Source organism: Peromyscus californicus, unplaced genomic scaffold (genome assembly GCF_007827085.1).
Source record: "Peromyscus californicus insignis strain IS unplaced genomic scaffold, ASM782708v3 Scaffold_22__1_contigs__length_63687245, whole genome shotgun sequence".
NCBI lineage: Eukaryota > Metazoa > Chordata > Mammalia > Rodentia > Cricetidae > Peromyscus > Peromyscus californicus.
The window spans coordinates 27821451-27848110 of record NW_026294525.1 but is presented as its reverse complement, the minus strand read 5'-3'; the positions used below and the strand labels follow the sequence as shown (position 1 = coordinate 27848110).

Below are 26660 nucleotides of genomic sequence, written 5' to 3'. Positions count from 1 at the left end.
TGACAGCGTAGCAGAAAAGCTCTACACACTGTGTGTCAATTTCATGTCAAATAGCCACATTTTTAACCTAGACTATTCAAATTGGGTAGTTTGTTTATAGTAAAACCAGATTAATTGCTCCATGCTTTCTTGTTTTAATCATTTCTCTTAATGCTTTTCACTTTCCTGTTTTTACACTTCGGGCTATTAGGGTTAGGTGCCTGGGGCGGGTATTTCTTTCAAAAGGTATATGATCTTAGAACATATAACTTAATACCCACTATTCAGTATTTTTAAGGAAAAAAAAACTACAAATAACTGTAGCCATAGTAATTGACAGCAGTAAGAATACTTTTTCTTATATTTTAAAAGAATTCTAAGTGTGTGTGTGTGTGTGTGTGTGTGTGTGTGTGTGTGTGTGTGTGAGAGAGAGAGAGAGAGAGAGAGAGAGAGAGAGAGAGAGAGAGAGAGAGAATGCCATGTGTGTGTGGGTACAGAGGCCAGAAGAGGGCACAGGACTCCACGGAGATGGAGTTACAGGTTGTTATGAGTAGGCCTGCAGTGGGTGTTGGGAATGGAACATGGGTCCTCTGTAAGAGCAGCAAGCTCTCTAAATGCTGAGCTATCTTTCCAGCCTCTTTCTATTTTACGTAATTAACTTCATCAAATTACTAAAACTTCAGGAGAGAAAGCGATCTCAACTTCACCAGGCACCTGCTCTGTGCCTGGCATAATCCTAGGTCCTTTGCACCTTTGCCTTAGAGACTAATTATTAAATCCATTTACAGGGGAGGAAGCTGAAGGGGAGTAACTGACCATGTTGTCCTGATGGTTAGTGGTGGAGCCTACTTTTAAACCCAAATTTGCTTACCTCAAAAGCCTGTTCTTAGCAATATTATTTGGGGTAAAAAAAAAATGCACCAATCATTTCCAGTAAATTTGGAACCTTCTGTGTTGCTAAAAATATATATGATTAAAAATATAGCTCGAAATGGAATAATATCCAAAATTTATTATAGGAGTTTCAATTGATATTTGCTTGTGGTATACACTTAAAAAGTAATAAAAGAATACAGGGACTAGTAAGTCTTGTTCAATTTTGACTTTCAGTGGCTCCATCCTTTTTTTTTCTTCCAAGACAAGGTTTCTGTGTGTAGCCCTTGCTGTTCTGGAACTCACTCTGTAGCCCAGGCTGGCCTCGAACTCACAGAGATCCGCCTGCCTCTGCCTCCCGAGTGCTGGGATTAAAGGCGTGCGCCACCACCGCCCGGCATCTATTCTTCCTCCTAGAGAAACTGAGACATGTTTTCCTCTCGAATATTCTATGAACTTACAAGCAGACCATGTACACACACACACACACACACACACACACACACACACACACACACACACACCACTTTTTCCTTTGGAAAGCAAAATAAAAAAAAAAAATTGAGACTAAGTCTCATATAAGTTCAGTCTGGCCCTGAACTCCTATGTAGTGGAGGAAACAGTCACCTAGGCGGGCTACAGTTAAGAGGAGGTTCTCTTCTATATTTTTTTTAATGTGTTATAGAATTCTTAGCTTTAGGGTTGGTGGAGGCTCCAAGTCTGTCTGCTTAGCTACACTTTCCAAGAGTTTTATCTGGTAGTCAAGCTGATGTTAGGTCAGATAACAGAGGCTGATAGTAAAGTGTGATTGAAAGGAACAAAAGTTAGCTAGAGATGACTTTGGCTCTTTCTGGACTATTCCATCGCTCTGCAAATCATGATGTTCTAGACAGCCAATGTCAGCCTGCAGGCTCTGAATGATAGGTACGACTTCTTCAGAGACGTCATTTCACACATTGCAGTGTCTAGGGACAGACAATAAGAAGGAAAATATCTCTACGTGGTTGGTTCTGGCATCATTTTGTCCCTTAAATGTTTTCTATAGAGTGGTTAAATCTTCAGGTTCAGAAGACAAGGATGTAGGAAACTAGTTACATTTCCCTTTTTGAAAATTGGGACTCAATTAAAGGATCTGGAGCGAGAAGACTCACTTCTCATTGTTTGCTTCCCAAATATTTATTTACCATATGCCTGCATTGTTTTCTTAAAATAAACTTCTGTACATCCTTGATATTTGGATGACTATCTCAAAAACAGATAGTAGGATTTTAAAGAAAATCAATCAACATACTTTCTTTTAATTTTTGTGGCAACATTTTGTTGTTTTTAAGGAGGATAATTTTCAACAGTATTTGCTTTGTTAATTAAGCTTGAAGTTGGGGATGTCGCCTACCATGACTTCCCCACTGAAAGGAAATGGTACCCTGTTATCATTGAGGCACAGGATAAAGCTTGGCTACCCTCTGGTGGGCCTAGTTTGAATAAAAATATCCTTTCAGTATGGCAAATTTTCTTTATAGCAAGCCTTAAAGTTAAAATAAAAATACTTTTTAAAATATTAGAATCCACCATCCTTATTTTATAGATAGGAAAATACAACCCCCAGTGGCAAAGGGTCTTTTGTCAAAATATAAGCTCTTCTGCTACTCAGTCAAGCCTCCTCCACTATAAAGCTGTCTTAACATAATGGTTGTATTATAAACAGTCTTATGCATCCAATTTGCTACAAAGGGGAGATGTTCTATGACTTGAGAAAAAAAGGAAAAATAAGAAATGCAATTGTAATTCTCATAGACTTACGACAAATGCTTTTTTTTTCATATTTAGAAATTCAGTTTTAGAGTTGGTTGGGATTTCTGGAAGTATTCAACCTTGATGGAGAAGCTAAAGAAGGCAGAGTTTTCTTGTAGGATAGGAAAGCAAGACCACGCCTGCGTAGGCGGCTGCTTAAAAAACAAACCAACAACAAGTAATGCCGTGGGTGCAAAGAACAGAAGAATCTTTCAGAAGAAATCCGTGGGCAAATTGTGTGAGGGAGGCGCAGAAAGGGGAGTTCATTTTGTTTTGAAGCTTCTTGAATGTTTTCCCACTGAAAGGTAACCGAGAAGAACAGGCAATTTCCGGAGAAGTTGGTAAACAATAGATATTTGCATAATTCTAAAACTTCTTAGTTGACTTAACATTGTCATCAGAGGTTCTTCTTAATGCATCCGACTTTTCACAAGATCATTCTTCATCTTAAATACCTGCAGACAGAAAAACTTCAAAAGAAAAGTATAGGGAAGCCCCACATTCCTTTTAGTACAGATTTACAAACGTTAATATTTTATTGGATTTGTTTTATCTTTCTAGCTACCCTTATATTATCTACCTAGCATTTTAAATGCTTAAGGTGAAGTTGCAAGATATATATGTGTATATATGTATGCATGTATATGTACACTCATATATGTACTAAAAACATGCCTACAAAAATAAAACTCAATGAACACGGACAGGAAGTTAACATAGATGTGAAAATACAATGAATACTGTTGTTCCTTGTGCCCGTGACTGTGGACGGAGTGTGCCTTCCTGGTTCAGGACCTCTCTGAGAAGCTTGACTGGCATGAGTTGCCGTATCTTTGCAGAAGGCTTTAATTAATAACAGTTCTTTACTTTTTTGTTTGTGTTTTTAAAGATTTTACTTTTTTTTAATTAAGTGTATACATGTGTATCTGTGTGTGAGTATGTGTATGTGAGTCCAGTGCCCACGAAGGGCTAGGAGAGAGTGTCAGATCCCATGGAGCTGAAGTTACAGGTGGCTGTGAACTGCCCGAATGGAGCTGAATACTGAACCAGGATGCAGTAAGCATCCTTAACCTCTGAGTCATCTCTCCAGCCTGTTCTTTTTGTGTTTGAAACAGGATATAGCTATGTAGAACAAGCTGATCCTGAACTTTCTCTACAGCCCAGGAAGGCCTCAAACTCCATCCTCTTCTCCCAGTCTGCAACATGCTGGTATTCCAAGTGTGTGCCACTGAGTCCAGCTAGACTCTTAATTGACATGTCATTTATTTTTGAAAAGGACAGGCCAGTTACTTTGCTCTTTTACCTGTGAGTTCAGAGATCCCTTTATGTGATCAGAATAACAGTTTAATTTGGGACTGAACGTGCCAGTGTCTGTAAACATGAGTGGCAACAGTCTTCCTGCTGACACTGATTCAGGATTATGTAAGCCACCCTGTGTCATCCTTGAAAACAGCACGTAGGGAATATAAGTGAAGTGATACTGCATCCACTGGACCTTAGGTTTCCCTGATCACAAAAGTCCTTGAACAGACATACATATAAATACCTCTCTTGAACATAAACTTCCAAGATGACTCAAGTATTAGATGTAGTGTACTCCTTGTCTAATAAAAGTAGAATAGCACTAGAACTCAAATTTCAACCTTAACTAAGAAAGCTGATAATTAATAGTTGAAAGTAAGCCTGCTGGCTCTGGAGCTTGTACTCATACCCAAACTGCCAGGTGAGGAATCCAGGTCTGGTTGTTTCCTCTGGTTCTAGCCGGAAGATACCACATAATGCCCAGGCCTTCCAAGGCACAAGTGATGCCCTGCACAGACTATCTTAGAGTGGCAGCCTGAGACGTGGGGTGTCGCTCTAGGTAGTGTGTTTGCTGAGTGTGTAGGAGGCCACGCTCCTGCTGCCTTCCCCAAACAGAATTCCAGCTTGCTTTGGAGCATTCGGTCCCTTTAGCAGGTCCAGTGTCAACTTCCGTTTTTCTAAGTTCCTGCCAGAGCTGAGCACTTCTCTCTTAACGTACTTTTCTTCTCAGTGCTGGAGTCAGCATATGAGAGTCACTCAGAGGAGCATTTTATTTTAGTGTGTGTGTGTGTGTGTGTGTGTGTGTGTGTGTGTGTGTGTGCAAGTGTATGTGTGTGCACACGTGTGCAGGTAGCCATACTGATAGACACAGGGAGGTCAGAGAATGAGATCAGATATCTTTCTCTGTCACTCTCCACTTTATCTCTTATGGAACCTGGAGCTAGACTGGTGACTAATAAGTCCCAGTGATCCTCCTGTCTCCACCTTCCATAAAGTTTCACAGTTTTTTTTTTTTTGGTTTGGTTTGGTTTTTTCGAGACATGGTTTCCCTGTGTAGTTTTGGTGCCTGTCCTGGATCTCACTTTGTAGACCAGGCTGGCCTCGAACTTAGAGATCCTCCTGGCTCTGCCTTCCCAGTGCTGGGATTAAAGGCGTGCACCACCACTGCCCGGCTCACAGTTTTTTGTTTTTTTTTTAAGAGCAGATTTCTGGGCTGGGCGTATAGCTGGTTGTAAGTTAGAGCATTTGCATATCTTGAGAAGGTCTGGGTTGATCCCCAGCACCAACCAAACAAACCCGGTGTCCGATTTCATCCCCTGAGATTGTGAATGAATATGCCCCTGGTGTGTCGTAAGAATCTGCTTTATGAAAGTCACCCCACAAGATTCTGAGGCAATAGAGAGTAAGATTGTGGGGCTTGTCTGGTTTGGAAGTGAAAGGTAGCATAGGTCCCAACCAGTCCGCCTCTACATGTTTATTATCCTGCTGTTATGGATTAATAATTGATCAACATCCTTTAACATTATACATTAACAGAACCACAGGACAACTAGCATATTGTGTTTTCCTATAGGTTCACTATTTTTTTCCTTTTTTCAATTAGGTGACCAGAGCTTATGTGGTCCCTGCCTCCAGGTACTTGGAGGACAGGCACAGAAGCTGACCAGAGCTTATGGTGAAAATCTGTACTCACTGAACAAGCGCACTGAGGTGTCCTTGGGGAGGGAGAGCTTAAGAGATGACTATGTGATGGCAGTGACAGCGAAGAGGTTGAAAGGGGGCAGCCCAAAGTGGGAAGTGACAGTGACAGGGATTCATGGCGATCTCAGGTTCGTGGGAGCACATTGGCTGCCTGTATCCAGCAAGACATACACGTGCACATTCACACATGCACTCAGACTCAATTGGGGGAGCTGTCTGAAGACAAGACACTTCCCCATTTGCCAGGTCCTGTTTTAATTACTGGAGAGTGAACAACATTTTCATCCTGCCTTTATAAACTTTATAATCTAGGTCCGGATTCTAATGTGGCCCCCTTTGAATGCCAAGAAGCCTTGAACAAGGGGAGACTGAATTTTCTAACAATTTAAAGGGATATGCCGCCTCCAGCATGACCTGGTCCCAGAAACCTGACTGGGGCAGTGAGGGAATGACGAAAGAACAGATACCCAGACACACTTACGGGAAAGCTGGAATCAGGTCAGTGGTGATTGCTCTGCTGGGGATACTCAACAACAGCCCAGAACCTCAACCTTTTGTACGCACAGGAGGAGGAGTTAGCTGGTCTCTGTAGGAAGGTAACACAGGCTCTCATAGGAGAGCAGTCTCAGGCTGTAAACATCCGGGAGGCTGAAGTGACAGTTTTGCTTGGTTTTATAAGCACTGGTTAACCACTTGTAAACACTCGTACTTGCACACACCGTCAATGTTCACACTCAGGCCAGAGGAAGTCTGTGCCATCCCTCCTAGCCCCTCTTGGGTAAGGCTGTGCCACCTCCCATGGGTATGAGGCACTGGCGTTCTTGACATGGCCGTGCCCATGCCAAACAACACACATTCACTCAGGACTTCATCTGTTCTTTACACATTTACTCAAGGCTTCCTTGGATCTCCACAGGGATGGATATTTAAATTCCTTGAAGAAAATATAGAAATACTCCATTTCTTAAGCATCTGAGTTCCTGATAGCAAATTCTTATCTGCTGTGATCATAATAATTGCCTTTTTTTTTTTTGGTCTACTATGCACTCAGAACTGCTATGGATAGAGATACCAGGCACTCAGCACTCAGCTAGGTGTTTACATAGCTTTAAGAAGCCTGGTGTGTCATTGCCTAATAAAGATCCACTCATTAAGCATTCAAATCAACATAAGAAGATAGTGTGCAAATCCTCCCAGCTTGAGCAGTATTGTTTTGGAGGGTGGGGAGGGAGTTGGGCTATGGCTTCTCTCTATAGCCCTGGCTGTCCTGGAACTCACTCTGTAGACCAGGCTGGCTTCAAACTCAAGAGTTCCACCTGCCTCTGTTTCCCAAATGCTGGGCTTAAAAGCATGCACCACCATGTCTGGCTTGAGCAGTATTCGTAAACCAAGTAAGAAATGAGTTGACAGTATCCATCTTATCCACCTTGTGGATCTCTTTAACCTTCTACAGCTTCTCCACTACCAAGCTTGTCGTGTGGCAGAGTTTCCCCACATTCTGTCTATAGCCCTCTTCCCTTTTTATACCATTCTCTTCCTAAGTGAAAACAATAATCTCCACTGCTTAAATATTATCTACATGCATTGCCAAGGCTCCATTCAAGCACTACCCACAATCTACGCTCAACATGTTAACTAGAGTTTGTTGTCTTCTCAAACATGCTCCTCCCCACACTGTACTTATAAACAATCCCTGGATCAATGTAGGCACTACAGTAAGAAAGTTGGGAACCATTTCAACAGTTTGTTTTCATTTGACTCTTAATCTCACCCTCTATACCTCTTTCCATAATTCTCAACCAAACACTACCACTCCATCTTGGCTTATCATCTTCTCTTGAATTATTGCTAAGGTCTCTAAATGGCACTCCCTCACCAATCTCTGGTCTTCACTTAGCGTTGCTAGTGAATGAAAACTCACTTAACGGCCCACATCTGAAAACTTGCACAGTCCTCCGTTATTTAAACTGCAGCAAAAGCCTCATTTCTTGGGCACAGTGGACAAGACTTCATGTTGGAGCACAGAACCAGCGTTTGACCTCTTTGGATACATAAAGTGCCATTCACCATGCCCTCTGTCCGCACGCTGAGTCCTGATGGCTCCCATTCCTGATGGATTTAGGTCTCCTGGATTTTTCACATTTCTCCTGATCCCACAACGGCCTCCAATTTTTTACTTGAAGAAAACACATCTGTATGCATTCACCACAGATGACCTCCTTTCAAAGCTTTTCCTGCCCCCCCAAAACACCCGTATATATTTATCATAGCATCAATAGCATTTTAATTACAGTTAATAGTTTTCATGTCTTGTGATCTCTTGAGTTCAACCATGAACCCCAAGGGCTTTTGAATGCTAAAAGCCTTGCACTGTGCTTGGTGTGTGACTTGGTCTGTGCAGATTGCCTGGTTTAATATTAACAACAATCTCTTTCACCCTTCAGTGTTTGGTTTGGCAAATTACACATTCATGTTCCACACTGCACATGCTTGGCAAGCGTTTGAATGAATGAATTAATGAGCCCAAGTTTTCCTTAATTGCCCAAAGATATGAGCACTGTGCAACTACATAAACCTATAGACAGATAATTGCACATGATAATAGTTCTTTCCCTTAGCTTCAAATTACCCTGGGCAACATAGCACTCTATTCGTTGTCTTTGGACTCACTAACTGATTTCAGAGTTTGTTGTGGCTTTTGTTTATTTTTAATTTTTTTTTGTTTTTTGTTTCTGTTTTTTTTTTCTTTTTTCTTTTTTTCGAGACAGGGTTTCTCTGTGTAGTTTTGGTGCCTGTCCTGGATCTCGTTCTGTAGATCAGGTTGGCCTCGAACTCAGAGATCTGCCTGGCTCAGCCTCCGGGGTGTTGGGATTAAAGGCGTGCGCCACTGCCGCCCCGCGTGGCTTTTATTTTGTAATTACCCGGACAATGTCAGAATAGCAATTTTTTAAAAGTTCAAGAAATTATCCCCTTAGGTCTAGAATAAAGTCTAGAGGGCCAGCTGATTTCAGCGAGGGCTAATCGGTGGAATTTTGCCCAAAAGAAAAATGGCCTCCTGGGCGTCAGCTTCCTTTTCTATGTGGCCCAATCAAAACCTAGGATCCCGGCCGTCGGCGTCCTCACTTCCGCCTGGCCTTCCTGGACTCCTAAGTCCTCTCCGAGAGTCGCCGCGGAGTGCTTCTTCCTCGGGACTGTTTCCGCAGCCTGGGCGGGGAGGCCGAGTGGCTGCGGGCGGGCAGGATGAGCGCGGCGCGGGCGCTGCGGGTGCCGGGCCGTCACGGCTACGCCGCCGAGTTCTCCCCGTACCTGCCGGGCCGCCTGGCCTGCGCCGCGGCGCAGAACTACGGCATCGCGGGTGAGCCCGGGGCCGCGCCGCCGCCGCCGCCGGGGCGGGCGCGGGAACGCGCTTCCGGGCGCGCGCGGTGCCGCCCGCCACCGCCAGGGGGCGACAGAGGGCCGGCCCGTCCTCCTCGGTCCCCTTCTCCCCACAGTGGGCGTCTGAGCCCAGGGGAATCTCCAGCTTGTCTTTCCTTAAGGAGGATGCATTTCTCAGCGCTTGGAAGGTGGAGGCAACAGAGTCACGCGTTCAAAGCCACCTTCAACTTCTACGTAGGGAGACTCTGACCCTGTCTTTAAAAAAGACTAGAAAAGTACTGTGCTCGCCTTTTGTTATCTCATGGAGAATGGAGAAATTTGCAGAGCTGTGCAGACGCCCGAGCCATAGATTTAGCCTTCTTTTAACTCGTACCCCATCTGTTGTTTACACAATGTGGGGCAAACCATTGCATAATGTCAGTGATCCGTAGTATTTGTTTTGTCTACTGTAGAAAAAAAATATGATTTCTGAAAATCAGTGATAAAGAACTTATTTTCTTATAGTTTTGACCATTAGCTCTTAGGGCTTGCATGGTCAGGTTTACAGTCCTTGGCCTCCGGTTAGGATGAATACTTTTAAGTCTCTTATAAAGGTTCCTTATAAGGAGTTGGTATATTTAGGATTTTTTTTTAGAGGTGTGTATGTGTGTGTGTGTGTGTGTGTGTGTGTGTGTGTGTGTGTGTGTGTGTGTTTTGCTTGTATGTATGTCTGTGAACCACAGCCATGCCTCCTAAGGTCAGAAGGGGAGGTTCGAGGAGGGTGTTGGATCCCCTGGAACTGGAGTTCCTGATGGTTGTTAGTCACCAAGTGGGTGCTGGGACCAGAAACAGGATCCTTTGCAAGCAGCCAGTGCTCGTAAGGGATGAGGCATCTCTCCAGCCCTAGAATTGGTATTTTTTCTTCAGTCATGTTTAAGTGGAAGAACTTTAACACCTTGCAAATGAAGCACATCTTACTGATCATATGAACTCAAAGCTTAATTCTTTCAAGACTCTAGTAACACATGGGTGTGCATGTAAGCTTAATTCACTTTGATCAGATATTCGTAGAGTCCAGGGTGGGGTGGGGTGGGCGGTCATCAGGGGAGAGAAAGAGACATTAGTTTTTTTTATCAGAAAGAATTAATTGCTGGCAGATAACTGAAATTAACACTGTTTTAAACATTTGGCCAAAGAATATATGGTATTTCCACAATACTTTGTCTCAAAATGCCACGTTAGATGTGTTTTACATGTATCGGCAAGGCAGGAGCACAGTCTGGGGAGTCTATAAGCATGAGGTTTCTCTTCTGTTAGTAGAGATGTTAGCATTAACTTGAAAGGTTTGTGTGCCTAGCACCTGGCCTGTTTTGAGTTGGCACTTGGGTATTTTCCCCTATGCTGGTATCATATTCCAGTCAGGCCAGATTAGGTAAGTTGAATATTCAATGATTGAAGCATACTGCGTAACTTGTAGTCCTTTTGTTTATGTGGTCACAGTTATTTTAAGGGACATTTGTGGTAGTTAAAGCAGGTTCATACTGCTTCATACTCTATCTTAGATGTGTCCTGGAAGCTTCAACAGCTTGACCTTATTTTTTGTTTTTTCTCTTTAGGCTGTGGAACTCTATTAGTGTTGGATCAAAATGAATCTGGACTACAGATTTTTAGAAGGTAAAGTGTCTGTCTTTTCTATTGCTGTGATAAGACACCATGATCGAGGCAACTTATAAAAGAAAGTGATTAATTTGGGTTTTAGGTCTCAGAAGGTTAGAGTCTGTAATGGCAGAGCAAGGGCATGGCTACAGGATCAGCTGAGAGCTCACGTCTTGGTTCACAACTAGGAGGCAGAGAGATGCATGCTGGGAATGGGGCAAGTCTTTTGAAGTCTCAGAGCCTGCACCCAATGGCACACTTCTTCCAACAATACCACACCTCCTAAACCTTCCCAAACAGTTCTGTCAGCTGGGGATTGAGTATTCAAACGTATGACCTGTGGGGGCCATTCTCCTACAAACCTCTATGGTGGCTCTAATAATTATTAAGCTTACATATATTCTCAATCTCTGTCAAAGTCTTAATACTATTCCCCTTTGAATATTTGCTACTAATAGGTTTTGATTTATGATATGAAAGAAACTTTTGCATTGGTGTATATAGAAATGATTTTTTTTCTACTTGGCTTATGCCACGTTCTCAAGCTTATTAGTGTCCATTTAGAAGTTGCATATTTTGCGGGGCGGTGGTGGCGCATGCCTTTAATTCCAGCACTCGGGAGGCAGAGCCAGGCGGATCTCTGTGAGTTCAAGGCCAGCCTGGTCTACAGAGCGAGATCCAGGACAGACACCAAAACGACACAGAGAAAAACCAAAAAAAAAAAAAAAAAAAAAAAAAAAAGAAAGAAAAAAATCGCATATTTTAAATTTAAACAGTGAGCTAATCAGTGTAGTGTGTGGCCCACCCATCTTTGCTGTCTTAATATCATTTAGCTTTACTCAAGCCAGAGCTAATGCCCATCTTGTGGATTGCCCAGTGTTTCTCTTCTCTCTCTATCTGTCTTCCATGTTGATTGATGGACTCATAATGCTTCATCAGGGTTAGTCAAAGGCAGAGAAAAGAGGTTCTGTTAGAAGGTGACGTCCTGTTCACCGCCCAGGTGAAAGATTTATGCAATAAGTATCATACAGGTCAGAGGAAAGATTTATGGGAGTATTTAAAATTATTGGTCTCGGTATTTTGAAGTGCTTGCTGGTGCATGCTGGGAGTCACAGGCTACCGCAAGCAGCAGGTGTGACAGCATGCCCTCGGTAGTTAGCATCGCATTAGTGGCTGCAAACCTCCTGTTAGTTTAGCTTTCTAGTTATCTACGTGCACTTCCCGGGCCATTCTTCCTGCCTTTCCGAACCTGTTTCTGGGAAGAACCTGCTTTATTTATCTCTTGTGGTTTTGAAGATCAGATGAGATAATGTGTGTTAATATACGTGGAAAACTAAGGAAAAAAACTAATGATAAACTTGAGATTGTTAATCGAATTCTGATCGGCAGTTCATGTATTTTTTTTTTTTTTTATTCTGGTGTAGCTTTGACTGGAATGATGGATTGTTTGATGTTACCTGGAGTGAAAACAATGAGCATGTCCTTGTCACCTGTAGCGGTGATGGCTCACTACAGCTCTGGGACACCGCCAAACCCACAGGGCCCCTCCAGGTCTACAGAGAACACACTCAGGAGGTAGGAGGGGAATCTCTGGGATGACTGCTTTCCTTTCTTAGACTCTGCTTGAAATCTCGTTGGGAATGAACATGGGGAAATGTTTTCAGGGGACAAGGGTAAGCTTTAATGTGTCTTGTTCATGGTAGATGTCACTTACTATTTTATTATTCAAACATTAAGTAGTTCTTGGCCTAAGACAAGACAAGAAAAGGTCAGGCTCCTCACTAGGCAATACCAGTGCCTCCAGCAGTATACTGTGGCATCGTTTCCTCCACAGAGCGCCCTGGTGTTCCTTATGCTCTGTGAACACGCCTCCCATGCAGCGCCTTAAGAGAGGGTGGGCGGGCAGCTCACAGGCCATGTCATGACTGTCCTTACGCCTCACAGAGACTCAGAATACATTCAAGTGGCAGCATCAAATACCAACCAGGAGGCTGAGTTTACTAAAGGAAATTTAAGATTCATTGTTTTTAGTGTGTGTGTGTGTGTGTGTGTGTGTGTGTGTGTGTGTGTGTGTGTGTCTGTGTGTGTGTGTCTGTGTAATATGGGCCTAGGAAATAGTTTAGACTTTCGAAGAACCAAACTGCATGCGGAAGTTTTAAGGAATGTGATGAAGACATTCTCTCTTGGTGTTTGACCTTAAATGTTTTAACCTCAAAGTAGCAACGGAGCCTTCAAATGCAGCCTTGAAAATGTGCTCTCAAGTTTTTACCTATGCTTATGCTTGTCTCATTGTGGGCCTTCAGTAAGTGTTTACTAATTAGATGGAAGAACATTAGTGTTTTGTGATAAAAATTGAGCTATGTGAGCATCCTAGATAACATTGTATGTATGGTTACAGCTATTTTAAAAAATCAGTATTCTACAGTTATAGCTATTTAAAAAAATCGGTATTTCTACAATTAGTTCTAAAAATAACAAGTGCTTTCTCTTACTTTCTTGTATTGGGATGGCTCCTTGAGTAGTGTGCTGGTAAATGACCATGGTTTTAGAAAATTCCCTGGGTAATGGCAGCTTTGGTGAAGGAGGAACTTGGGTTTCAGGGTGTTCAAGGAAAGAATCCCTCAGAGCAGCAGGTCCCAAACTCAGACATTGTCAAGTTCCATCAGTTTGCCGACAGTTTTGTTGTTATTTCTTGGATAGGGGCTCTTATAGCCCAGACTGGCTTGGGGTCACTGTGTCACTAAAAATGACCTTGAGCTGGTGGTCTCCCTGCTTCCGTTTCCCAAGGGCTGGCATCACAGCTGTGAACTGCCCTGCCTTATTTTGCTTTTTCTTATACAACTTGTGTTACAAATAACTCAATGATTTAACTTTCTTTCTTTAGAACTATTCTTTCCTCTCAGGATTTTTTTTTCCACAATTTGTTGCCTTTTATTGATTATTTATGTAAATGATAAGATGAAGGAGTAGATCATGAGGTAAGATCTAGTTACAGGAAATGGTGTGCCTACTTTAATGTTTTTCTTTATCTTTTGGTTTTTCGAGACAGGGTTTCTCTGTGTAGTTTTGGTGCCTGTCCTGGATCTTGCTCTGTAGACCAGGCTGGCCTCGAACTCACAGAGATGCTCCTGGCTCTGCCTCCCAAGTGCTGGGATTAAAGCTGTGCGTCACCACCTTTGTCTTTAATTACTATTTTGTCTGCTCCAAAAGTAATAGTCATGAGCCATTGGGTTCACAGCTATATATATTCATTTGTTTTTAATGTTAAAGCAAATATGTAATGAATGTATAGACCATTTTCATATAACCAGTGGTCTCTGTATATTCTCTAAGAAATTCTGTATAGAATGTCCCTGATGGCTGATCACCCAATCTTTATGAATTTTTCTATTTCAGGAGCTAATGTATTTGACTTTTAAATTGTCTTAATAACGGTCAGAAAAAGTGCATCTCTTGTGCTCAAATCTACTTCCTATAGCCGCCAGTTCTTGCTTCACACCCTTCTCTGAAGAGGTGAACCTCAGCCCACACCTTTTTCCCCTGGAGAGAAATTTTGGAAATAGCCATCATGTCCCTTTGGTTTTCCCCTTTAGGAAACCTGGCATTTCTTCATCTTGTCCTCAGGTGACACTACCTCTCCCCTTCTAGAATGCTCCTTTGATACTCCTCTGCCTTTTTAATGTCTGCATTTAATAGATTCTGAAATGTCGTGATCGGTACTCCACAGTCTTGAGCCTTTAGTTCTGGTAACATTTTCTGAAGTGGTCACACAGCTTCCCTAACCATGTCGTGTCCCAGTGTGGGGTTACTTTGGGGTCACAGAGAAAGCACCTAGATCTTTGGTATGTGAGCTGGTGTTGAATCTGTTTACTTTATTCTCTAATTATGAATTGTTTTGTTTTGAGTTGAAGACATACTTTGTTTTGTGCTGTGTGTATGTGTGTACTATTCTAGATTGTTTTCCTCTCATAATTTTTAAATGTTAAGTTTTATTTAGGTATGTATTTTATTGGGGGGCATGTGTATTATATATGTGCATGCGTGTGTTTAAGTGTGTGGGAGTGGCACATATATTATTTGTTTGAGTGTGTGTGCATATGTATGTGTGCAACATGTATGTTATGTGTTCAAGTGTGCGTGTGTGGGCGGCATGTATGTTGTGTTTAAGTGTGTGTGCAGAGGCCAGAGGGAGGATTCTGGTTGTTCTTTCCTATCACTGTCTTCCTTATTTCTTTGAGACAGAGTGTCTCACTGAACTCAGAGCTAGCCTAGCAGCCAGGAGGCTCCAGTGATCCTCCTGTCTCTGCCCCCCACAGAGCTGGGGTTACAGGTGCACAGCCACACCTCACCTTTTATGGTGTCCTGGGGATTAGAACTCATGTTCTCATGTTTGTGCAGCAAGCACCCACTGAGCCATCTCTCTAGACCCCTCAAGGTAACTTTTGATAAACATTTGTATCAGAACACGTTGGTTGTTAGTGGCTCTTACAAATTTATTGTTTGATTACTACTATTATATTATTACTTTTACTGATTTGCTTGTTTATGTGAACCAATAGCCTTTTTAGATGTTTGTTTCAGTGCACACTCATGTGTTGATACTGACTTGTGTCTTAGTGTGGGCCGCTGTCGAGGAGCAGGGTTTCTATGATTAGTACTAGAATATGTAGTAAGCCAAGAAAACTCACTAGTCACCTACACCAAGTACTCGAGGCAGAGAAGCTTGTAGACAGCAGAAATCTGTCAGAGTTCTAGAATTGAAGTCCAAGGTCAGAGTGCCACAAGATCAGGTTCCGCCTTCTTCCCACTGCAGACGTGATCCTGTTGTCTCAGTCACATGATGGAAGAGGGTGAAGAATCCCTAGTTTTGCTTGTTTGATTGTTTGAGGTTGATATGTTTCTGCCTACACAAAAGGCCAGGGCAGACCAACTTAAAAATAGATAAATGCAGGTTTATTGGGCATGGCTCCTGGGTGGGTTCACTGGTCCTAAAGAATGGGGCCAGATAAGTCATACCTAGGCTAAGACTGGGAGATTTTATAGACCTTAGGCTAGGGATGATGATGATGTACCAGCCAGGAGCTGGGACTGTGCCCAAGTATGGGCAAAAGCTAGGTCCTAGGCGGGCACTTGGATGTCATTCCTTTGTTCAGAGTTTTCTCATCATGGGTGGGGTGAGGAGAAATAGGGCAGATGAGGTTTCCCAGATTGTGCAAGGGAGAGTCAGGGTTCCAGCCCAACAGAGGTAGAGTCTTATTCTTAGCCCTGTAGACCAGGCTGGCCTGGGACTCACTAGGAAGCACAGGCTGGCAGTCTTTGTGGCTCTGTTGGCCCTGTTTCCCAAGTGTTAGGATTATAGTCCTGAGCCACCATTCCTGGTGGGAATCCCTTTTGTAAGGACACTCACCCCATTCATGAGGACTCTACCCTTCCTATCTAGCTACCTCCTAAAGGACCCACCTCTTCACATCAGATTGGTGGCTATGATTTGAACACATGAGTCTGAAAGTGGCTTTCTAGGTGGGTGCAGAAATACTTACTGCAGTTCCTCCCTCTCAGTTTGCTAATACAGTCTTAACCACTGAAAAGTGGCTCTCCTTGCTGAGTAGCCAGGCTTATCTGTTTGCCGACTCAGCCTCCCCACTTCTCCCCGCCTCTCTCTCTCTTGACAGTTTGGTCCAGGCTAGCCTGCAATTCCCACTGGAGCCCAGGGTGACCGTGAACCTCTCATCCTCTTACCTCTGCCTCCTGAATGCTGGGATTGCCGTCTGTCTGGCCATGGCCAGGGGATATGGCACAGGAACTGGAACTCAGGTCCCAGGGCCTCATGCGTGCTAGGCAGACGCTCTACCAGTCGAGCTACATCCCAGCTTTGATTTTTAATTTTTACAAGATGTGTAGTTTTCAGGTGCTTATAAAAACTGATCTTTGAGCTGAGTGTGCCACTGTTAGTACTCTGTCACAGAGAAATGGCATTTATTTATTTATAGTAATAATGTGCCGTGTAATTTAAGTCTTTAAAATGTGAATTAATAACATCTATCCTTTGATAATGACAGAAGCTAAGGTATATATATATATATATATATAATGATGGATACTAATAAAATATTAATATAGAATAATAATCAGTCATGTATTTAACACTAGTGTGGTCCCTTTAGACATGTTTATACTTAAAACTGCACAAAAGATTTCTCCACAAAAGAGATTTTTTTTCCCTTTTCATCTGTTTCCATTTTTGGTGATGCTGGTGATAAACCCAGTTCCCTGTGCATGTTAGACAAGCACTTTACTGCTGAGCTATACTCAAGCTTCTCTCATTCTCTTTTAAAAGATTGTAATAACTATAGGAAAAAATCAGCATGATATATTTCCCTTTGCATATTTAGTCACAGTTGGCCATTTATTTCAGAGTAGATCGCTACAGGTGGATTTTAGTAGACTTTAAAATGGCGGTTTAAAATTCAGAGACTGAGGAGAAAACTAGCTTCCAGTTAGAGAGGCGCCGATCAGTTTTCTTTGTTTGGATTTTACAGCCAGTAGGATGTCGCGTCTGCCATCACTGTTACAGGAGCAGCAAGTAGTATTTTAAAATCTGTGCTGTATTCCGAGTGCCAGCATGCCTGTCCCGGTAATGTCTGAGACGCGTATGATAATCCAGTAGCTTGGGGTCATGCGAGCAAACTGACTCGCTTGGTTTGATGGAGCAAGCAGTGCGTGTGGTACATTGGTGGGAGAGGAGTTGGGAAAGTGAGTATGGGTCATTTCCCAGTGCAGCCCAAGTATAGTATGGTCCTATCTAGTGGCTACCGACTGAAGAAGCAGATATAATCCCCCGCTTCATCTGCTTCAGCTGCTAGCTCTTAGATAGGACTCTACTACAATTCCGACATTTGAAATGTCCAAGTTTAATATGAAAAAGATGTGCACAATACTTACCTTAGTTGTTCTCAAACTTTGCTGAACGTTAAGCATTGCCTAGGATGCATTAAAATGTTTTCATGCTCAGGTTACCCTGTCTGGGGTGTGGGGCAAGTTGTCAGGGTTAAAGAGAGCCCTAGATGACTCCAGTGTGCAGCGCTGTGAGGAAATCAGCGCTTTAACTCCGTAGGCATGCGATTCTGCTGATCCTGATGTGTTTGCTGCCCAGTGTTTTAGAGATTATAATAGAATGCCAACTTAAAGGACCTTTAATAGCCATGTGGGTTAGTGTTAACTATGAACTCGACACAGCCTAGAGTCACCCTGAAAGACCTAGCATCTCAATGAGGAGTTATCGAGATCAGAGTGGCCTGCAGAGGATTGTAGAGCTTCCAGCCCCTGGTGGGCAGCACTGTTCCCCAGGCAAGGGGTCCTGAGCAATGTCAGAGGAGAGCAGCAATCGAGCATCAAACGCTTGGTCTCTCTTCACTCCCGACCGTGACTATGATGTGACCAGCTGTTTGAGTTCTTTCCTGCCTTGACTGCCTTGAACCGATGGATGGACTGTACCCCGGAACTGCAGGACAAACCCTTCCCTCCCCGATGTTGTTTTTTGTCAGGGTGTTTTTCACAGCCACAGAAATGAAACCAGAACCTCGTTTTTATTCATATTGCATTTATCCAAACTCAAAACTTTCTTTTAAATGTCAAAGAAGAGAAAATGGTGCTTTTAACTAGATAGAAACTGTAACAAAATGTTTGAGTAGAGAAGGGTTTTCATGCATGATCATTGCTACTGAATCTGTCATCTTTCTCATGTACTCAGTGTGGGTGTCAACACTAGAGTGGGTTAGCAAGGGAATCATAGGTAAGAACTAGAACTCCATCTCCTGTTGTAGAATCCGTTAGGAGACATATGTAGGAGAACTCTTCAGTCTTTACATTTTTTTTTGACGGAGTCTCTGATGGGTGTCTAAGTTAGGGTTTCTATTGCTGTGAAAAGACACAATGACCTCAGCAACTCTTATAAAGGAAACATTTAATTGGGATGGCTCACTTACAGTTTAAGAGGTTCAGTTCATTATCATCATGACAGGGAGCATGGCAGCATGCAGGCAGATATGGCACTGGAATAGTAGCTGTGAGTCCTACATCTTGCAGGCAACAGGAAGTCAACTGAGACACTGGGTAGTATCCTGAGCATAGGAAACCTCAAAGCCCACCCCCACAGTGACACTCTTCTTTCAACAAGGCCATTCCCAGTCCAACAAAGCCACATCTCCTAATAGTGCCACTTCCTATGAGATTATGGTGGCCAAATTACATTCAAACTACCACGATGGCTGTGTAGTATAGGCTGGTCTTGAAGTTACTATGTAGCCAAGAATGACTTTGAACCCAGGACCCTTCTATCTCAGCCTCTCAAATGTTGTGATTATAGGAATGTGTCACCAAGACTGCCTTTATTCAGTCTTATTTTATAACTATATATGAAACTGGAAATTATTTTTAGTGTTTTTTTTTTTTTTTGTTTGTTTGTTTTGTTTTTTGTTTTTCGAGACAGGGTTTCTCTGTAGTTTTGTGCCTTTCATGGAACTCGCTTTGTGGATCAGGCTGGCCTCGAACTCACAGAGATCCGCCTGCCTCTGCCTCCCGAGTGCTGAGATTAAAGGCGTGTGCCACCACTGCCCGGCTTATTTTTAGTTTTGTTATAATCTCATATAAAGTTTATCTCATGGAAGAATTATTTTAAGATATAATACTTAGATTTTATATAAGAAGAATATAGTTTAATAGATACAGCCATATGGTTTAAATTATTTACGTTATTTGTTACAAATATATGCTATATATTAATTTCAAAAGAACCGATGGAAATGCAGTTCTAAAACTAACAATATCAGTTGCATGTAGATCGAGTGGGAGAAAAAGGGCACTGATAAAAAAATGGAAGTGAGATTCCTCTAATTATAACTTATATTATAATTTTACAAAATTAGAAAATGTTTGACAAAATTCAAAATCACAATTTAAAGCAGGACAAAAAAAGGTAATACTAAAGAAATGACCTAGGGCCTGGTAGCCAACTCCATAGTCAGGTATTGGAAATCATTCTTTCCAGTGACTTTAAAAATATGGTGGTGTGATTGCCATCTCTGGTGTGGTATGTCTCATGAATGGAAAGATACTAGAAAGAAATTTTAAACCTCATTCAGAAAAGTCAGTGTTGTTACTCTGAAAGTCTCATCTGTGTATCATAAGATGATGCTTAACAACAGTCATGCCATTGAAACCAAACATTTTACTGTGAGAGAAAAAAGGTTTGTGAATAAAGAAGATATATAGGACATTTATCTTAAAATTGGGGGTGAACTAGCTGCGTAAACTTGTGACTTATTTTTCCTCTGTTCAAAATGTGTATTTTCTGGGTCTTTGCCCTGTAAAGAGAAGCACTCCCTCCTCCTCAGCAGTGAGCATCCTTAGTGCCTAGAGAGCAGCTTCTAACTAGTCTTCCAGCACATGCAGTGGGCTTTGGAAAAGTCACTAATTCTAGGACTGGATAGGAGTAGACACGAGGAATCTAAGACATCTTGTGTCAGAAAACAAGAAAGCTATGAGAAGACTTTGGAGCCATGCCCAACGTTGAGAAGAGATGATTTGAACGGTCTCTCTGTGGCCAAAGATCACACAGTCTGAACATTGGCAAGAACAAATGAAAACATTGAACATGCACACACACACAATCGTGTGTTGTTTTCATTCATGAAATGGTGATAATCAGAAGAAAGTCACCAGTGTTAAAGATTAATAGGGTTGCCCACTCATTTTTTCTTACCATTAATGAGGAATCATGACAGGTCTTGCCTTCTCTGTAGGAATTTGTTGTGGAACAAATAAGAAGTTGATTAGAAAATTCCTTATAGTAGAATCCTGTGAAACATGCAGAAGGAATAGCAGCAAATTGGCACTTAGTGGCCTCTAATGAAATAGTGACTCTGAGGGAGGGTCATCTGCAGATGCTAAAACCATCAACACAAGATTGAAACATTCTCTGAACAATCTAGGATCACAGAAAGTGGGCCAATCAGAAGTTATATGCCTCCTGATTCAATAGGAAGCCGAAGCAATTGAGCTGAATCCGATTAAGTCTCCAGATCTAACTTCCAATTTCAAGGAAATAGGAAGTGTGATGGACTGCCATGAGGAAATGGTCACATCCAGCGTGTGGGGCCTTGTGCAGGTGAACAACTTCATTCCTTCAGCAGATAGAGGTCGTGGGAAGGTGGGAGAGAAAGCAGAATGGAGAGGGGCATGCCATCTTAGCCTAGAAGGGACTCAACAGCCACGGCTCAGGCTGTACATGCTATTTTTCTGACAGTCAGAGAATTACAGCTATATACTACTAGATGCTGTCAGGGAGCCACTGTTAATCTTGTTAGGGATACATAAGACCTGTGCTAAAGTTGAAAGCAAGTCTTTATCTGCTGAAGTACTTAGGAGTGAATTGATCTGATTGTAAAATATTCTGGCCACCAGTCAGTCGGTAATGGAAACAGTGAAGAAGATGAACAAAATGATGGACAAAATATTGACAGCTGGGAAATACTCTGTAGCTTTATATACACTTCCAAATTTCCATAATGAAAAAGATTCAAAATGTGTCCTACAGCAAAAGAAATATAGAGCCCCCTTTAATCACTCAGTAATTAAAAATCACTGTTCTTTCCTTTGTATTCATGTGGGTAAGTGAAAATTCTGGGCAAGTTCCCTTTGACTATTTTAATTAAGTAGACCAACTTACAAAGGGCACTGCTTTAGGGCGGATTACCATGAGCTCTTGGGAGTTGGAATCAGTCATAAAATACATCCTTTCATACTGGTTTTGATGAAGTGCAGCTTTGGTAAAGTGGCACAAAATACTGCCAGTGACTTTTGGTTTGTTTTTCTCTCCTGTTTTGCCAGTTAATTTATTCAGTGCCAAGAGTGATTTCTTAAGATAGGCCTTTATAGTGCCCTGCTTTTAAAACTCAAACTCAGATACTGCACATCTTTTCTTTATTTATATTTAATTTGACTGTTTGCTATGGCCATGCTTCTGGTGGTGGTGGAGGGGGGAACTGGGGACAGAGAAGAAACAAACGAGCACACAAAGACTAAGATGTGCTTCCAATCAGGGTTGGTATGCATTCCAAGAGCTCCTCTTAGCTCTGCTGAGTGTGAGGTACCGGCTTGGCCCAGCTGGGAAAGTGAGCAGGTCTGCCACAACTTTGTCCTCTGGGGTTCTTGCTTGCCCCATGAATTGACTGTGACAGGGCTGAGAGTGGACACAGTGCTGCAGGTGAGGAGACTTGTCTGGGAAGGGGCAGGAAGAGCATTCCTGAATCTGAGGAGAATAGGAATGCAGAATTAGACAGAAAAGGGAGAGCAGCAGAGTAAAAGGCAAAGCAGAGATGATGGAGGCAGAGAGGATGGAGGCAGAGATGATGGAGGCAGAGATGATGGAGGCATGGGCTTGGGACATAGCATTTGGCCATTGAGTGAAGGTAAATGGGAAGGCATCGCTGATTTCTTGTGTTGTTAAGAAATATTTCATATGTGTAAAATATATGGAAGATGCAGAAATGGTGCTTTGGACACTTAAATATTTACCATGTAGCTTAATAAACAAAGCGTTAGTTATTTTCAGGGAGTCCCCTGATTACCTCTTCATAATCTTTGATTCTCCATTTTGTCTTTGTCTTTCCTTTTTCCCAGAAGCAACCACTTTGTTCAGTTTCTGTTTACACTTTCTTTGCTTACATATGTATGCGGTCCAAAGCCATGCATAGTTTTGCATGATTTTGACCTTTGGGCAGTACAGATCATCATGGATGAATCTTACAGAATGCTGAGTGAAACTGAAAAGCTGCAGAGGCCACATAATGTTGAAAGGCTTTGGACAGGGCAGTGACGTTAATCTGTACTTAGAAATATGCTTTCATGCGGGCTGGACAAAGGCTGGACTGCATAAAAACAAGCAGGAGTGGATGGGGAGGGCAGTCAGAGGGCTGCTGTTCTCTCGAGTGGCAGCTAATGGTTGATGACAGCCGCGTCAAGAAATCAGCAAATTTAGGCATGGCCGCTAAGACGGTCCCTCTTAGTTTTTGGCTCTCTGTCCCTGGAGGGAGGGCAGGCTTGTCCCTTGCTTCAAGTCTTTCCCTGCTCCCTCTCCCCAAAGGCTAATATTTTATAATGCTCAGGCCTCTGCTGGGCAGGTTCTTCCCTGCTCACTGTATTGAGAAGTAACTGGCTGCTCTTGTTAAGTCTTAGTATTCTGCTCTACTTTTCTTCATAGTTTATAGAAAATAACACAATTTTATGTTTATGTATTTATAGGTTTCTTCTCTTACTAAAGTGTAAGGTTCACCAGGGCTACTCTCATCTGGCATTCCATCCATCTCAGCTTCATGCCCTTACTTCTAGGTATTAGTGTCTATTGACAGGATGAGTGAATTGACTTGAGGCTAGTTCAGTGGAGCCCAGAACTCTCTTTGCAGCTGTATCTCCAAGTATCTCTCAGACTGTGAATTGTTTTTAGAACTTGAGGTCATGGCCCATTTGTCCTAGACACTCAGAACATGTAGTTTCATATTATCGTCCTTCCTCCGATCTTCTGCTTTATAAATACCATGCTCACTCACAGTTGCCTGAAACCTTGGTGTTGTCTTTAGTGTTTCGTCGTTCTAATCCCTGGGTCCTGAATCTTCCTATTTATATATATTTTTTCTCTCCTGAGATAGGGTCTCACTATGCAGCCCAGGCTGGCTTTAAACTCATGAGTACTGCCTCTACCTCTTGAGTACTGGGTTCATAGGCCTGTGCTACCATACCCAGCCTCTTTATGTCTTTGGCAGTATCTCTGCCGAAGTCACTGATTCACCTCTGCTTTTTAAGCCTGGGAACATTTTAGCCAACCCCATGTTCTGCTGGAGCCTGCTTTTCTGAGTATCAAGCCAAATTTTCCACCACAGTGCTTGTCTTAGTTAGGGTGTCTATTGCTGTGAAGAGACTCATGACCACAGCAACTCTTACAAAGGAAAACATTTAACTGGAGTAGCTTACAGTTTCAGAGGTTTAATCTATTATCATCATGGCAGGGAGCATGGTGGTGTGCAGGCAGACATGGTGCTGGAGAAGGAGCTGCCTGTTGATATGCAGGCAACAGGAAGTAGACTGGCTCACTGGGTGTGGCTTGAGCATATATGAGACTTTAAAGCCTGCCTCCACAGTGACACACTTCCTCCAACAAGACCACACCTACTCCTACAAGGCCACTCTCTTTGGGGGTCATGTTCTTTCAAACCACCACAGTACTCCTTTTGTACTTAGGTCTGTTTTAAATTTAAATTTCATTGGATTGAATTTTTTGCGTGTGTGGGTGTGCATCTGTGTATGAGTTCATGTCAGAGTTGGTGCACATGCACTTAGAGGCCAGTGAACGATCTCTGGTGTCACTGTCTGCCTTACTTTGGGGTTGTTTGTTTTCTCCTCTTGCATGGACATTGGCAGTGGGAGGGGTGGACTAGGGTGAGTGTGAGGCACTCAGGATGTTCTGTTAATGCAATTTGTTTGTTTGAAAAAAACAAAACCAAAGCTGGCCTGTGGTTGTGAATGCCTTTAATCCCAGCACTCGGGAGGCAGAGGCAGATTGATCTCTTAAGTTCCAGGCCAACCTGGTCTACAGAGTGAGTTCCAGGACAGCCAGCTACATGGAGAAACCCTATCTCAAAAAACAAGCAAAACAAAACAAAACAAAACCCCCAAAAAACAAAACGAAGTACTTTGTTTGTTTAGTATTTGAGACATGGTCTCACTATGTAGCCTTGGCTGACCTTGAACTTACTATATCCACTCATTTACCCCCACCAATTTTATTGAAGTATAGTTAACAAATACATATAATTTATATTTAATGCAAACAGCAATGTTTTTAGGTAAGGCATATTTACCTAAACACCGGTATGCCCTGAATTATGATTCCCACAATAAAGTTAATTAAATTAATCATCACTTAACATAGTGACCATTTTATGTGTGTATGGAGAGAACATTTAAGATCAATTTCCTTAGCATCTCTTAGGCATATGTTTTGATTAATTGTTAATATGCTGTGCCTTGTATTGCTAGAATGTATTGATTTTGTAACTGAAAGTTTACCTTTTGGCCAAAGTCACTTCTACCTTTATGCCCCCTAGCCTCTAGCTCCCACTGTTCTAAGTCTGACTTATTCGGATTCCATGTCTTAGCCACTGTTCTATTACTGTGAAGAAACACTGTGACCAAGACAACCCTTACAAAAGAAAGCTTTTAATTGGGGACATGCTTATGGTTTCCGAGGTTTAGTCCATTGTCATCATGGCAGGGGCCATGGCGGCATGCAGGCAGGCACTGGAGCAGTAGCTGAGAGCTACATCATGGTCCTTGGGAGGGAGAGATTGGGCCTAGTGTGGGCCTTTGAAACCTCAAAACCCACCCCTAGTGACACTCTTCTTCCAACAAGGCCACATTTCTAATCCTCTAATCCTGTCAAACAGTTCCACTGCCTGGCAAATAAGTGTTCAAATATATGAGCCTATGGGGGCCGTTCTTATTCAAACCACCACAATGTCTTAAATGACAAAACATCAACATTTAAAATAAAGTCCAGATCAGTATTACTGATGTTTCCCCTGCAGCCACTTCACAACAAACCCCAAACACTGGTATTTGCAACTCATATGCAGGAGGTAGAGTTTTAAGACTCAAAAAAGCCTGCTGGCTAGTAATAATGATAAGCTCAGGTCTATGTCTGGACTACTCTCATAAAGGATAATTAGGCACATATGTCATTGAACGCAAGTTACAGTAGCAATGTGTGTATAATTTATTGTAGAAAGTGATAGAATGAAAATTGTAAGCTTTCAGATGCCTTATTTGAACTAGTTCACTGAGATGCAGGAGTGTGCATTGGAGTAACACTGCTGAATCACCAAAGCTGCCTGCCAGGGGGTCGAAAGGCCTCCTGGCTCCTATGAACATTTGTTCTGCGGAAGGCCAGGTGGGGAGAGTAATTGAGTTAATGCTTTCTGGTGAACACCGGGGAAGCAAGCTGACTTTCTTGTCTTTTCTTTTCCTTTTTTTTTTTTTTTTTCCAAGACAGGGTTTCTCTGTGTAACCCTGGCTGTCCTGGAACTTACTTTGTAGACCAGGCTGGCCATGAACTCACAGAGATCCACCTGCCTCTGCCTCTGAGTGCTGGGATTAAAGCCTGGCTTTAAGATGGCTTTCTTATCTGCTTTCACATTTCTTTGTAATGATCAGTTGGTGGATTTAAAGTGTGTACAACTTGTCTTGGTGAAGAAGGTTTGGAAACTGTAGACTTCTATTAAGGCAGAGTGGAATCAATCTCTAAGGAGTGAGCATGGGAGAATGGACGGGATCACCTTCCTGTTTTTCAGACACCATGTAGAAATGGGAAGCACTTCATATTTTAATACAGTGAGTTGCAGGTTGACACTGTTATAAAGTGCTAAAATACAACATTTAACTTGATGCTGTTTTGCTTTCTAAACATTAGGAATTTTTGTTTTTTTAGGTGTATAGTGTTGATTGGAGCCAAACCAGAGGTGAACAGCTTGTGGTGTCTGGCTCATGGGATCAAACTGTCAAAGTGGTATGTCACCAATACTGCATTTAAAAACAATTAGTTTCCTTCCAAGCTCCCACTGAAATATTTTATTTTCTAAAATATTCTGTAGCTTTAAATGTGATCAATTGATTTTCTTTTCAAAAGTATATATTAAAATGTTTATCAAAATTTTAAAAAATGTCGTCGTGGCTACAACTTAATAATTAGCTTAGTAGTGATTATTTTAGTCCCTTAGAGACCATCTTATTTTATGGAAAAATAAATCCTAAAAATCTTTGAAACCTATGTATCTTACATGTGTATATCAATGTGTATGTTATTTATGTCATACTTATACATATAGTGCTGTATAGTCTATATAAGAGTGTACATTCATATTTACCTTTCTTGAGTAACGATCTGCTTGTTTATT

At 42.2% G+C, this 26660-nt stretch overlaps 1 protein-coding gene across 1 annotated transcript in view; it reads left to right on the top strand.

The window, feature by feature from the left end:
* Nucleotides 1-8531: 8531 nt before the first annotated feature.
* Pex7 (peroxisomal biogenesis factor 7) overlaps nucleotides 8532-26660 on the top strand; it is a 65778-nt gene continuing 47649 nt past the window's right edge. Inside the window, exons 1-4 of the mRNA XM_052751135.1 lie at nucleotides 8532-9001; nucleotides 10617-10674; nucleotides 12081-12231; nucleotides 26195-26272. Of these exons, the coding sequence (XP_052607095.1) occupies nucleotides 8887-9001; nucleotides 10617-10674; nucleotides 12081-12231; nucleotides 26195-26272 (402 nt within the window). The 5' untranslated portion in view covers nucleotides 8532-8886. The remainder of the gene's footprint in view (nucleotides 9002-10616; nucleotides 10675-12080; nucleotides 12232-26194; nucleotides 26273-26660) is intronic.